The following is a 14,650-nucleotide window of genomic DNA, read 5'->3' on the forward strand; positions in this document are numbered from 1 at the left end:
CCCCTTTGGACCCCACACTTACGTTTTAATCTCTGGTTCTTCTTTGGATCTTTCTTCTCCCCAGCTACTCTCTGATTCTCATTCTCTTTTTCCTTTCCCTCCTTTCCCTGAGTGTCCTGCTCTTGCCACAAAGTAACTCTGCAGAACCAGCAAACATGGGAAGTTCTTTTAGGTCTATTGGCTGGTGCCTTCTGGAGCTCTAGGATTGAAGTGGTGACGGCTCCTGCTTCTCTAACTCTTCAGCCTCTCTCCTCCCTCTATTCAAGGTAGGTTCTGGGATTTTAAGGGCCCCTCCTATGGCTGTTCCATCTTCTTGCTTTGTTTTCCCTCCCATTGTCAGGTCTCCTCCTCCCACATATCTTCCATTTTCCAGCCCCTTGAGGTTCCTCTTGCTGGGTACCAGGCTCGAGTGAAAGCATTGGTTGGAAGAGGGGAGGAGCTACCACATCTGCACATCAGCCTCTGAACAGAGACTGGATATGACTTTCATTTCCCACTGAAAAACTTGCAGGCAGACAGGTGGTTGAGCTGCAAATAGCTAGATGAAGAGCTTCTGCCTTGCATCCAGCCACTGGTGACACTGTTTCTGAACACAGAAATAGGCACCATGAGATGTAGCAAAGAGGCCCAAAACTTGCAGGGAGCAGCTGGAGACTTTTAAAGCCCTGGCGAACAAGGACTGTGTTTTCAGCACACAGTGCAGCATGCTGAGGTTCAATCACAACTTGGTTGAAAACAGGTTTATTATTTCCCCTCCTTAACCTTTTTCTATCTTCACTTTTTTGCATCACTGTGAACAAGATCGCCATCCTTCCTACCATTCAGACCTGCACGGCTTAGCATGTCTTCTGTCTCTCCTTGCAGCACATTCATGTGTTAACAGATCTTGCTGCTTCCTTCTCTACAGATTTTCTGAAATCTGATCCCCGCAGCTAATAACTTCTTCACACCGCGTTTATAATCCTTCTTGGTTATTGTAATCTCATCATTACAATTCAGTCATTCCAAAAGCCTGATGCAAAGATTGTCTTACTTGCATGTGATTTCCTCTTCAGATTCTTCCACTGATTCTCACTTTGCCTCCTGTATTAAATTTAAACTTTCTCATTCTCTGCCTGCACAGTAACACTCCACGCCTCATCTCATTGATTGTATTACTCCTCAATGTGTTCTTCACTCTTGGCCTTTTTGGTGTCTTTCCCTCAGCAGCAGCAGGAACTGCAAATCTTTCATCCTCAAGAATGAAGTTCATGAGAGCAGGAGACAAATCTTTCTCAGCTACAGGGCCAAGACTATGGAACTACCTTCCAGAGGGGAGGAGTGACTGCATTTCTCTCTACTTTCAGAGAGAAATGCAAAACTCACTACCTGGGCCTGCCTTTCCTACAGCAACAATAACTGAAAAGATGATCGTCAAATGCATGCACCAGCTATCTCTAGGGAAATCTAGAGCAAATGAAGGACTTTATTCTATCCTGTGCAAATAAAACACTTGGGTGCCTCCAAGCTGAGCATGCAATAAAACCTTAAATACTGTAGCTCACAACCACCTTGGGTGAGGGGCATGCACTCATTCTTTTAACCCTTTTCATATGCTATCATTGCATGAGTACTGTAACATTATAGGGCTTTAGGAGCAAACTGTACATTCTAATAACTGTAGTTAATATCAATTTGGGTGGCCAGTGATGCTGCCTCCTTACTTATCCAGCTGTGTAAAAATTTATTCCCTGACCTCTCTTTTTAGCAGAAGTTTTTTCCAAAAAGGGGCTTGCTCCTCAAAGCTTGCCAAGTATGAAAATTCTTTGGGTGCTACTGAGGTTGGCTTCTTTTGTGCTTGCTTCTAAAATGCACCATATTAAATAAAAATATTCCCAACCATAGATAACTCAGTTTTACTCAGGTGTTTCTTACTTGTTTGTTCAAATGTGTCAAAGTCCATAGATGGTGTACAGATTAGTGTGCCCCACTTCTCTGATTACAATGTATTGACATGTTTTCATAGATTTAAAAATTTAGGTGCTTAATTCATTAAAAATATTAAATTTTCTGGGTACTGATGCAGGTAATGAGACTGCTGCTGACTTCACCCTTTCTTGTAAACCTTATTCATGGAAACTGACAAGCCTGTAAGTATAGAAGCGCTAGTGGGTGCTACTATAGTACATTTAAAATATTCTAAATTAGTAGCCAGTTGTCACAATTACCAAGATTACTGCACCTCTATCTCTCCTGGTTTCTCTGCATAAGTCTAGCTGACCAGGTGTCTATCCATCTACCACATGGGGCTCCTGGTAGGTGTAAGATTCCACTAGACACCCCAAAACCTCTGTGGTCTGGATGGCACAATCTGATCCCTTAATTCACAAACCAGTTCTCTCTCACTGCTTTGGGGAAATTATCTTCAGATCTTGCTCAGTCTTTGATACGCCTTGCTGGAACCAAATAGCTTTTTAGCTGTTTATAAACTTTTGATCTGTTAGCTTCCAACAATGGCTAAACAAGGCTTGCAACTTTGCTAGAGATAGGATGTAGAATCCTCAAATCTAACAGTTTTCCCCAGTTCCTATCTGCCACTGTCTTCCGTTCCAGGTGACAGCCCCCATTGAATTAAAGCAATATAGGCATATGATAAACATTCCACTAACCCAGATATAGCTATATAATCTATCTCAATAACTTGGTCACATACAATATTCATAAAATTATTATATAGCAGCTCCTCATCTGCCACACCAATCACATTTTACTTTCAACAAATTACAGGGCTTTGCCTCACAATATTGATGGGTGATAATTTGATTTAATTTATGGCTAAGTTTTTATGGCCATTCTTTTGCTAAGTGTTTAAACATTTTCATCATCAGATTTATTTAGGAATGCTTATTTTCTGCCTTGTACAGTGCTGTTTACTGCTCATTTGGTTTAGTAGATATGTATAAGTTCCCAGCATTTAATAAGTTAATATTTGGAATTTAGGTGGGATAGAATAGTTAAGTTTTCCTTTTGCTTTTTATAGAAATATAGTTAGAGGAATCAAGAACTTCCGCATCAAATCATGCTGTAACTGTCTTTCTAAAACTGTTACCCCTGCAATTATGTTAGCCGTTAATAAGCTTTTTATACAGGGTATGGATATTATCTGTATTTTTCTATTTCCTGTCACTTATCTAGTTTATATTTTTCTGGAAAATGTGTCAGATTTTATATATAAAACTCAGTAATAGCACTGTCTTAAGAAGCACAGTATAGGCAAGTGCTATGCATGCTTCCCCAGACAGCTCTCTTAATTCTGACCTGCAACCTCCTGGCTATTCTGTTTGTATGCCTCTCTTGAGCAGAGACTGCCATTCATATCAGATTTTGCAGTATCTTTCTGATATGAACCATTGGGCAACCAGGATGAGACTGCAACGTGTATTTCCACCTGTAGCTTAAGACAGAATTAGAATCTAGGTTTCCAAAGCTGAAAGGCTAATGCACCCATTCATTGAATCATTTACAGGCCCTGTATATGCACTCAGCAGTTGTACACGTTTATTGCAATGTATTTTGTTTTTACATTTTCATTGGTAGTGTCTTACAAAATTTACTCCTCAAAGCACAATTGTAGGATCTACTTTTTTCGATTCTTCTCAGTCTTTATTTCTGTTAAAAGAACAAGTTTTGTGTACAGGAAGTGAGTAGAGGTGAGTTCAATATCTAACCACCAAGCTTCAACAACATGTGACATCAGTCAACATCCTGGCTGCCTCACATTTCAGGATTCAGACCAGGGCACAGCCCAGAGATAGATCTAGTAGCGCTAAAAGATGACCTTCTTATGACCTTGGACACACACAATCTCCCTGTGCATACTGCTGCATCTATCAACGGCCTTTGACACATTAGTCCACAAGATGCTGCTGATCCATCTAGCTGACGTAGCAGAGGTAGATGGCCCAGCACTAGTTACTCCAATCATTTGTCTCCAGCAGAATTCAAGGAGTGGTGGTAGGCAATTCCTCCTCCTTCTCTTCTTTAAAGGCCCTTACCTGCAGAATCCCCCAGGGAGCCATAATGTCACCTCTTCTCTTCTATATATATATGAGGCCACTGGGGCAGAGAATGAAATGCTGTGGTCTCAGCTGCCAACAGCATGCCAATGACACTCAGCTATGTCTCTTTCTCAACTGATGCAACCATTGCCACTGTTACGATGTCAGAACGCATACAGGAAATCAACTCTTCGGTGCAGAAGAGCTGGCTCAAATTGAACCCTGGCAAAACCCAAATGATGTTGGTTGTAAAGAGAAATACTTTTCCGAGATAGCCAAGATATTGTTTCCCCCATTTGTCAAAGTGGTGCAGTACCTCAAAGTCCTGTTTAACTGCACACTGAGCTTGGATGACTGGGAAGCAGCAGTTCCCCAAAATGCCTTCTTTCACCTCCAACTTGCTAGGAAAAGTCATCCATTCTTCCTGGACAAGGACCTGGCCACGGTGGTCCATGCATTGGTCACCTCTAGTCTGGATTACTGTAACTCACCATATTTGGAGTTGAGTGTGAAGATGATGGACAGACTCCAAGGGTGCTGCAGAATGTGGCTGCCTTCTTCTCCATGGCTTAGGCCACTGTGAGCATATCAGATCTGTGCTCAAGTCCCTTCACTGGCTCCCAGTCAGTTTAAAGGCCTTGGTCCTAATTTTCAAAGTAATCAATGGATCAAACCCCGCCTACATCAAAGACCGAATGTTGATCTATGAATCTATGTGACAGTTGCATTTGTCTGGGGCAACACTGATCACAAAACCCAGGATGAAGCATGTGAGCACTGGAGACAAAGCATTCTTATTCAAAGGAATCCGGCTACGTAACAAACTTCCAGAGGAGATCAGGCAAATTCAGTCTGACCATCTTTAGGAATCACTGCAAAACTTTCCTTTTTCAAAAAACATTTTTACCATAAGAATGACAATCACAACACTAACACTTCCTTGTACCCTAAACCTCTACAGGCTTAGAGTACAAAAAAATCAAAACCAAGATCCTATCGCAAGCAAAGTTCTGACCCTGAAATGGGAGAAGTGCCAGAGACTCCATGAAGTTCACCAGAAACTTTGCTATTGTTATTCATGAAAGGTAATCAGATACCATGGTGGGTGGCAGTATAAAATTCTTAACCCAGAGTTAATGCCACTATTTTTACATCTGTCTTAAAACAAGAAATATTAAAACTTTCACTCCATAGTAAAGCATATAGTCTCTTTTCCCCCGATCCTGGATTATTATCCTCTCCTTGAATGAGGTAGTAGTAGAATTGAAAATTTGTATGAAGTTTTATCCGAAAGGAAGTATTTGAGACATTACTTTTAGCACATTAGATGCCTTAATTTTTTTTTTTAATCTTGCACAGCTGGGACAGTCAGAATATCTCACCCTGCCCAAAATGTCTACTATTGTGTAGATTATCAGTACGGGGCAGATTGTGTGTTATTTAAAAAATGAAATGCAAAAGCAGTTTCCTTTTTTCCATCTCTCACTATGTGGTTACATCTTTAGAAAAGGCTTAGAGGTTAGATATTAGGAGGTGTTTCCTGTTTGTGCAAACAGATGGCAAGTTGGCATTAATTCAGGCACATGCGATAGCATTATCAAAATATCTGAGTGCTTACAGAGCTTTGAAGAAAACTTTTAAAATACATTTTCTTTCTCTATCTAAGTGAATGGGATTGACAAACGTTTAATTGCTATTTAGTTACTTTAGTTGAAAATTAGTAGTTGCCTAAAATACAATTTTTTTTATTTTGCAAACACTGAGTAAAAAGCACTTTTGTGCTTTTTTGGTGTGTGTGTGTGTGATCTGAGCAAGTAATACAGTTCTCATCCCTAAAAGAGACTAAGGGGATTGTATGAATTAGAAGGTTAAATGAGAGCTAGTAGGCTATGCAGTCAGAAGGTTGCTTGTTTACATAAGGGCACAAAACAGGTTCATTACTATAAATGACTCTACCTGAGACTATACAAAAAGGTGTGTATGTCTTTTTATATGCAACATGCATTATCTTGTATACTGCAGAAAGATGAGATACCAGGAAAGTGGTTTAATAGATCACAGCTTTATTAAGTGACACATCTGGGAACTATCCAGCAATGACTTGTCCTGTGCAGGTTATCCTTCATTTGTAATCTGTACGACCTTGTGGAGGGATGCTGTGAGCCTCATCTCATTAATATGCTCCCACCATGGTTGCTGGGAACCCGCCACTCTCCTGTGACAATCTAGAGGGTTATCTCCTTGCTGTTCCAACCATTTGGAGCCCCAAACACATTCCACACCTCCTCTAGGAGATACCTTTTCCTAATCTGCTTCCAATTCTGGTTTATTAGGGAACAGGACCCCCGACTGAAAGAGTACCTGCATTGGGCACCTGCCAAGTTGTGACCAAATAAATTTCACAACCTAATATCCCCACTGGGACCCCGGAGTGCTGAGAGAAAGGAAAAAAACAACCAACCACCACCCACCCTGCCCAGGTCAATCTGGCAGTGAGAAAAAAATTCCTTCCCAGCCCCCAAAGGGCAACTAGCACGATGTCCACAGCAAGCCCCCCAAACCCACTCCTATTCTAATCCCAGTGGGCAAAAGGAGGGGAGTTTCATTCCCAATGAGGAATGGTGCCCTGGGCATGAGGAATAGTTCATAAGACCTCCCCATTGTTGAGCCATTAGACTTTTGCTGCATCTCTCTGTCCAGCCAATCAGCTAAAGAACTCCCCTCCTCAAACTTATGAGGAAGGCTGAGTGCCATATAGGAGAGTGTGTGTATTCCTTAAAGTGGCCAACGGTTTTCTTTCCCCTGCTTGCTTAGACAACCCCTTCCTCCCCCCCAGCTACAAGACAGTGGTGGGGAGGACACTGTCAGCAACTTGATCATTTCTGCCCTAACACTGATTTTTAGTGGTGATGCAATTTTATTGTCTTCTGTGCTGTGGCCCAAGAAGCTAGTCCTTAGTTAAAACAGTTTCTATATAATGCAGGTCAACCGTTAAGAGAAAGAGGGTGGCCCCTAACATGAGGAATAGACCTTCTACAGCTCCTCTCTTCATATCATTCAGTTCTAGGGATCAGTGTTTGAAAGCTGATGGCGACTTCCTGCCTTCTCACTGTGACAAACTTTCTGCTGCTTTGAGACCCAGACTGGGAAAAAAAGCCATCTCACGGACTCTCAGAGGAAGAGGGTGCACCAGTAGGGAGGTCAAAGGGAAAGTTTCCTTCCTTCCAGTAATTCTTTCATGACTGCCATCCGAGCACTAAAACCAGAGCTAAGAAATGAGGGACAAGCTGGTAGTCCCATCTCCTCTGTTGAAAACACTAGCATCAGCCACTTTTGAGAGCCATGAATGGGGAAACGCAGGGGAGATTTTGCACACATCTTCCTAGGGACAGTCTTGAGATCACCATTGTCCAAAACACCTGGGAGATCTCAAAAAGTTGTTGGGATTGACTCTGGGTGTGAGCAGTGTAACACGGTTAGAATTTCCTGGTCTGAAACCTCTTACATTCTCCCTTATTTATCATTAAATTTTCATTAAGTTCACATAATAAATAGCCAATTCACAAGCTCTTCTTGGATGTCACCAAACAACTTGGAGCAGATGTCACTGTCAGTGAAAGTGGCGGAGAGGCCAATTGCAAATCTACCATGAAATATGCTGCTTTTGCATAGAAATTGTATGCTAATAAACAGATGACCCTTAAAAAGATCAGAAGCTCCATTCAGTCAACTCAGTCCACCTTAGTGCAGATATTCCTCTGAAGTGTACCTGGATATTTGCATATTAAGTATGTTAGAGGGCATAAAATACACTGCAATTTAACATTTGTCATAACACTATGTATGAATGTGGGGGGAGGGTCTGAAAATGATTTCCTGTAAGGCAAGGCTTGGCAGTAGTTTTTTTTTTCCCCCCTTTTTGTCTATTTTTAAAAACTGGTATATGTGGGATTACTTGACTTCATGATGTATTTTTTATCCTACCTGCTCTGGGACTGGATTTAGTTAAATTCTCAGCTTTTGATACAGTGCTAAACCTTAAACACTTTGCAGATTTGCCTGATCATATTATTGCTGCATTTATGGTATTCCCTGTAATTAATAAATAAAGAATATTGGGTAATGGCTCCTAGATCCAAAGGCCATTGAAATGTTTTAAAGACAATTTAAAGCTGTGAAAAATTATTTATCTGATCTGTCTGTCTGATCTTATGTAGGTATTTCTAGGAAATGTCACTCTGGTATCCGCCTGAATCTGTTCTTACTACATTATCTGCATCCGTAGTTTAGTAAGATGCCTGTTAAAAAAGTGATGGTCTACATAGTATAGAAACTGCTTTTTTAAAGCTTGACAACACTTTGTTTTTGTGTGTTGCGGGTGCCAAATAAAAGGCTCATTTCTGGGAAGAAAGGGTGACCCTTGGTAGTGTCAGTTGACAAATAACATGTACTTGTGAAGATTTCGTAGACAAACAGAATAAATAACTCACTAACAATGCTATAGGTAAAACAGGAAAGGCAGCTACACTTATTTCAATCATCAGATAGACCAATACATTTATTAATTAGCACATTTATTTGATGGTCTGATACCTTATGATTTCCAGTGCATAGAAGAAAAATGTTATAGAACAGACAACCTTCTTCAATACATCAATTTTTCTTGAAATACATTCAGTTAAACACACTGGTGTCTTTTTTCCCCTAGATCTTTTAAAGGAAATAAATACAAACAAAACTGCATGAATGCAATATTCTGGTTACATTTTAAGTTAATTGCCCCAGCCCAAAGAAGCTTAAAGAGAAAAGCAAAGCTGAAAAAAAAACCCTCTTTTTTTAAGAGAAAGGTCTTCTGAGAGAGATTTGTAGGCCCAGAATAGAGCAGCTGCAGGAAGGAAACCCAGATTCCTTACAAACTGAAAGGAAGAAGGAATGCTTTCCACAATAGTGAGAGAGAGGAGAGAGGGAGACACAGGGAGTGGGGGGTTAACAAGCTGCCTTATAGACACAGAAGCATCAGGAAAAAACACATAAAACAGATTGTAAAGGAACAGATTTTTTTTTCATGGACAGTAGTTCTAATATTACCCATAATCCATCAAAAAAACTTTGCTGATACATCAGTGTTACCTCTGGGCAATTATGTAAATAACACTTTATATTACTGTACGTATTTGTTATACTGTAAAAAGTAAGCACCTTACCATTCTTTTTCTGTGGTTTGGTTACATTTACATTATAAAATTAAATTTCTGTTTCTGTAACACACTCTGTACAAAATGTATTTACTTTGGAACAGTGCCAAAATGTGAAACATGATATTTAATAGAGTATATCTAGGCAAGAAGGAGGATGTTTTCAAAGTCATTTCAACTGGTGTTAGATTCATACAGTCACTTAGATAGTACAGTGATGGCTGTAGTAAACTTTTACATAGACATCCTCAGTAGGCTTTATCCTGAGTTTACCTCTGTGATTTTGTCGGCGCCCTGAGAAATCCACTCATTGCCTCCTCCTTAATCTCCTGCATTTTTTGCCTTTCCCATCTGCGATGATCAATGTTTCAGCCACTATCCTTCTGCCTAAGGAGAACTAGACTTCAGAGTTATCAATGCCAACCATTAACTGGTGAGCAGAGCTGCTGTTAAGTAATACAAAGTGCTCACGCATCTTGACGTTATGGGCTTGATACTGCAGTCAGTGAATGGAACTCCTGCCAGCTACACAGAGCAAGAAAAAGATCAGGTTTTATGTCTGTTGCAACAAAAGCAGCCAAACCTCTGTTTACTTGAGGAACAAGAGACCGGAACTCAAAGTTGCTCTCCTTCACGGTAGTGGGCTGCAGCTCCTTCAACACATATGGAACACTAACAGGAGGCTTAAACAGGAAATACATATGACAAATAGCTCCTATTTATTAGTATATGTTTCCTTAATGCAGCAGAAACATTTTGATTAATTAGTGAAGCAAGAAAATATACCCTTTTGAGTACTGTAATCATTAAAGACTATGATATTATAGAAGTTATTGTTTGAAATAAACATTTTACTCATAATACAATTTATACAAAACTGAGAGTTTTTTATATCCTTTTTGGGTTAAAGAACTAATAAAAAATATCTGGTTTCAGGGCAGGTTGATTAACTGGAATCGAATCCTTCCTCCTTTACGTCGTAGACATAATGCAAATTATCAAGATAATGGCCAGTCTGAGCAAGAGGCACTTCCAACTGCTGAAGTTTCTGAGGAACAGGTAAATATTTTTGTATTTTAGAACATAATTTAAACAGATGAGGGGTTGGCTACGTGTACTATTTATCATAATCTGTAACCTGTGGTAACCTTCTATACCGTTAATATGTTGGTAGCTCAAACTAGAATACTAAATGACAGTTACAACATGAAGACAGATTGAACTAATGCAATTGCATTTATGGATTAGAGCTGCAAATTTATTTTAGAATTTCTGACTTTGTATATAGCTTTTCTTTAAAAAACAACCAGCTAGTTTTACTATTCAAATATGGTAAACAAATAGACTGGCAATAGTTTGCATTATTCACGTTGATTATGGGTGAAGCTGTAGTTATGGAAGTTTTGATTCTCTTTAACTGAGCTTGCCCTCTGTAGTTTCCATACTCCATCATGTATACACATCAAGACACATAAATAACACAAATACAATTTTTATGCCAGCTGTGAATGGCTACACATGTGCAGTATAAAACTCAGTAAATACAGTTCTGTTTCATTAACATAAGACAGGAATTGCTATGTTCTCATCCTATGTATTGGACCAATCTCCAATGAAAAAGTAAGAACAGGTTGTATTGCATTCACCTTTTTTTAGTGCTTTCTTCCCCAGTGTCCGGACATGGTGCTGCTGCTTTCTTAAGCTCCCAGTGCCTCCTGCAGGCTGTCAGACTGCCTCTGTGGGTCTTCCATGGCTTAGCCTTCTGGATGGGTCAGTTCAAACCTCTTCCGGGGTACAACAAACTCAAACAGAAGAAGTACCTGACCCTTCTTGGCCATTATAAATAAAATAGTTTATTTACCCTGCTTGGGTTTAACTCCCTTTCCAGAATTAAATCAACAAGGTTCTTCCTGAACTCCTGTCGCTGACCATGGCCAGCAATAGGCCCTGACCTGACCTGGTTCCTTTGGCTGTTGGCCTAGGGAGCATCTCTCCTCACTCCACAAGCTCCAGCTCAGAACTGCTATGGTAGTAGCAGGCAGCTCGTTTTATTTAAACCTGCTGGGCCTTGATTGGCTATTGCTGATCCTTGCCCTTCTAGTTGCTGGAGGACCAGATCTCAGTGGTTCCCAAAATGGCTGCTCCTGGGATGCTTTTCTAAGCAAGCCTAGAGGCATAGGTACCAACTCTGTGGGTGCTTCCGAGCTGTTTGGTGGCTTGGGGAGGGCGGAGAGCAGTGAGCAATGGGCGGGCAAAGGCCTCAGGGAGGGGATGGAACGGGGGCCAGGAGAGACAGAGCAAGGGCAGGGCCTTGGGGGCGGGAGGTGGAGTGAGGGTGGGGCCTCGGGGAAGTGGGGCAGGAAGAGGTGGAGAGAAGGCGGGGTCTTGGGGAAGGGGCGAGGTGAGGGCAGGGCTTTGGGGCAGAGCGGGGGTGGAGCACTTCCTGGGAAATGTAAAAGTTGGCACCTATGCCCAGAGGTATAATAATCGTTGCCCTTTTCCTCTCAGAAAGCTTTTTCCTGGGGTGGATGTAGTTGAGCAGTGGATGCTCCAGCAGGGGGTCATGAAGACCTGGTAAACCCCATCTAGGGTGGCCAGACGTCCTGATATTATTCCGTCCTGATCAGTATTATGGGTTTTTCTTATATAGACAACTAGCCCCATCCCCATTGTGGGGAAAAAAATATCCTGATTTTTCACACTTCCTATCTGGTCACCTTTCCCTGCACAGGGACTTTTAGATGCCACTGGTTATGAAATCTAGGTGATGTGAGACTATTGTTGCAAAGATGTCAAAAGTAGCATAATTCATTCTTCCCATAAAGATGAGACGTAAACGTTGGATTTAAAAGGGAAACCCACACAAAAATTATCAGTATCCTATTTGACAACACGACAATGTATTAGTTTTCAAAACCTTTAGTAATATATGCATAGATTAAATCCGAGAAAAAGATTTTTGAAATCCAGGATAAATGTTACAATACTGAAAGTACTTCCAAAAAATCAAAATGTAGCTTTCTTGCCAACATCCAGTCAAAACTATGTTCAGAATATGCACAGTCTGCATTTCCAGGTACAAATGCAAGATTCACTCTATTTACACTATTTAACATTTCTATCAATAACCTGAAGAAAACATAAAATTACCACTGATAATGTTTTCAGACAGCAAGTCTGGATAACTTTGTAAACTGGGCACACGCAAATAATTTGCATTTTCATATGGCTAAATGTAAAAATACACATCTAGGAACAAAGAATGTAGGCATACTACCATGATGGTGAGTCTTTATCCTGGGAAACAGTAACTCTGGAAAAAATTGGGGAGTCACGGTGAATAATCAGCTGAACATGAGCTCCCAGTGCAACACAGCGGCCAAAAGGGCTTGATGTGATTGTTGGATGCATAAGCAGGGGAATATCAAGTAGGAGGAAAGAGGTTATTTTTACCTCTGTATTTGGCATGGGGGCGACTGCTGTTGAAATACAGTGTGCAGTTCTGGGGCCCACAATTCAAGAAGGAGGCTGATAAATTGGATTCAGAGAAGAGCCATAAGAATGATTAAAAGATTAGATGATGATACAGTAGATTCAAGGAGCACCATCTATTTAGATTAACAAAGAGAAAGTTAAGCAGTGACTAGATACAAATATTTGTTAAAGACTTCTTCAGTCTAACAGAAATATATAACAAAATCCAATGGCTGGAAGTTGAAAGAAGACAAATTCAGACAAGAAATAAGATATAAATATTTAAAATGAGGGTAATTAACTATTGGAACAACTTACCAAGGGTCATGGTAGATTCTTTATCACTGGCAATTTTTAATTCAAGATTGGATTTTTTTTGTTAAAATATGCTCTAGTTAAAAAGGAATTATTTTGGGCAAGTTCTGTGGCCTGTGTTATACATGAGGTCAGACTAGGGACCGCAATGTCCCTTGGAAATCTATTAATCTTGTGATGCAGGAAAATGTGTATTTGCTGTTGTGCCCTATAGGGAACAGACAGTTGTATTGATATCTACTCTTCTCTCTATGTTTCTTTTTGGGGAAGGGCAGTTTTAATCTTCACTGCAGGCTTCATAGGGACCTGCCAATGAGGAGGAAGAAACAAAGTATCTCCCAGCCTGCTGGTGGATGCCCATTTCTGGGGCTGTGCTGTCTGGTTTCAGGCCTTATCCCTCAGTAAGGGGGTAATAGTGAGTGCTTCTGCTGCCATGACCATTTGGTGAATTTTGCCAAAAATTTTAATTTACTGTCAGCTGTGATTGGATAAGAATAAAACTATTTCAGAAGAAATCAATTAGATTTTCACTTATAACTAAACACAATTTAAAAAATGTAGGTTTTACAATTACTCCAGCTTGAAATTGGTATGATTTATCCATTTCGGTATTGAATCTGGCACACTGTGTTATAACATAAAACAAAATTGGATTTAAATGCAGTACCGTTTGAATCAACACGTATAAAGGAAAGTTGGCATGCAGACAAAAAGTCAACCATCAACATTATATTGTAGCACGTGAAAAATGCTTCTCAAGTACCTACTGACCACTGGAATAACTGTTCTATTGCAAACTATATTTTCTCAACTGCAGTAATGTTTTCTGGCTCATCCAACCACACCATGTCAGATGAGTGTTTTGATATTTAAAAAAAAAGATATACCATTGCACAGAGTGTTCAGTAATAAACTGAACAGTTTTGCTGCTATATGATAATTCTAAAAGGAAAAATGAATAAAACTGTGATTAAAGGTGTTTTTTTCTATTTTTCTTACAGGTTGCACGACTTATGGAAATGGGATTTTCAAGGGTAGATGCTTTGGAAGCTCTGAGAGCTTCAAATAACGACCTTAATGTAGCTACCAACTTCCTACTGCAGCACTGATGATTGCCTGTGAAGTAAAACTTCAGCAAGAGGATCAAAGCCACCTCTGGATAGACTCATAAAGAGCAAAAGCCAAGGAGAAGAAATGTCTACTATACGCGATGTTTCAAAGTAGTGTTAATGGATGGCACTGACTGTTCCTAAATCCCCAAATAAAGTGGTGGTTACTGTTCTGGTTATCTTTAAAAGTAACTTTTATCTCTATATGTTCTATGATATCCTCAAATTTTATTTTAAAAAATTTGTGTCTTTCTTTTTTAAATCAGTATCAGACCTATTATTATTCCTAATAACTAGGCAATACAGAAGCAACTCAAACTACTGCAAACAGCTAAATTTACCTATCAGGAAAAATTATAATTCTATTCTTTTTCTCAGTTTCTTTGCTCTAAAGCTGTAACTCTACATTATTTTACAGTATTTTGATTTTTGATCACGGTAATGAGAAAATGTGGTGGGTAATGTCATTTCTATAAAGAATTATGGGACTAATATGTCATTCATCAATAAGTTTTATTAA

General features: G+C 39.9%; 1 protein-coding gene across 4 annotated transcripts in view; it reads left to right on the forward strand.

The window, feature by feature from the left end:
* Nucleotides 1-14,301, forward strand: part of UBAC2 (UBA domain containing 2) — a 181,367-nt gene extending 167,066 nt beyond the window's left edge. For all 4 annotated transcript variants that reach the window (XM_030567975.1, XM_030567968.1, XM_030567957.1 and 1 more), the window contains 2 exons: nt 10,169-10,291; nt 14,023-14,301. In XM_030567975.1, coding sequence (XP_030423835.1) covers nt 10,169-10,291; nt 14,023-14,130 — 231 coding nt within the window. In that variant the 3' untranslated portion in view covers nt 14,131-14,301. The remainder of the gene's footprint in view (nt 1-10,168; nt 10,292-14,022) is intronic.
* Nucleotides 14,302-14,650: the final 349 nt, after the last annotated feature.

Source organism: Gopherus evgoodei, chromosome 1 (assembly GCF_007399415.2).
Source record: "Gopherus evgoodei ecotype Sinaloan lineage chromosome 1, rGopEvg1_v1.p, whole genome shotgun sequence".
Classification (NCBI taxonomy): Eukaryota; Metazoa; Chordata; order Testudines; family Testudinidae; genus Gopherus; species Gopherus evgoodei.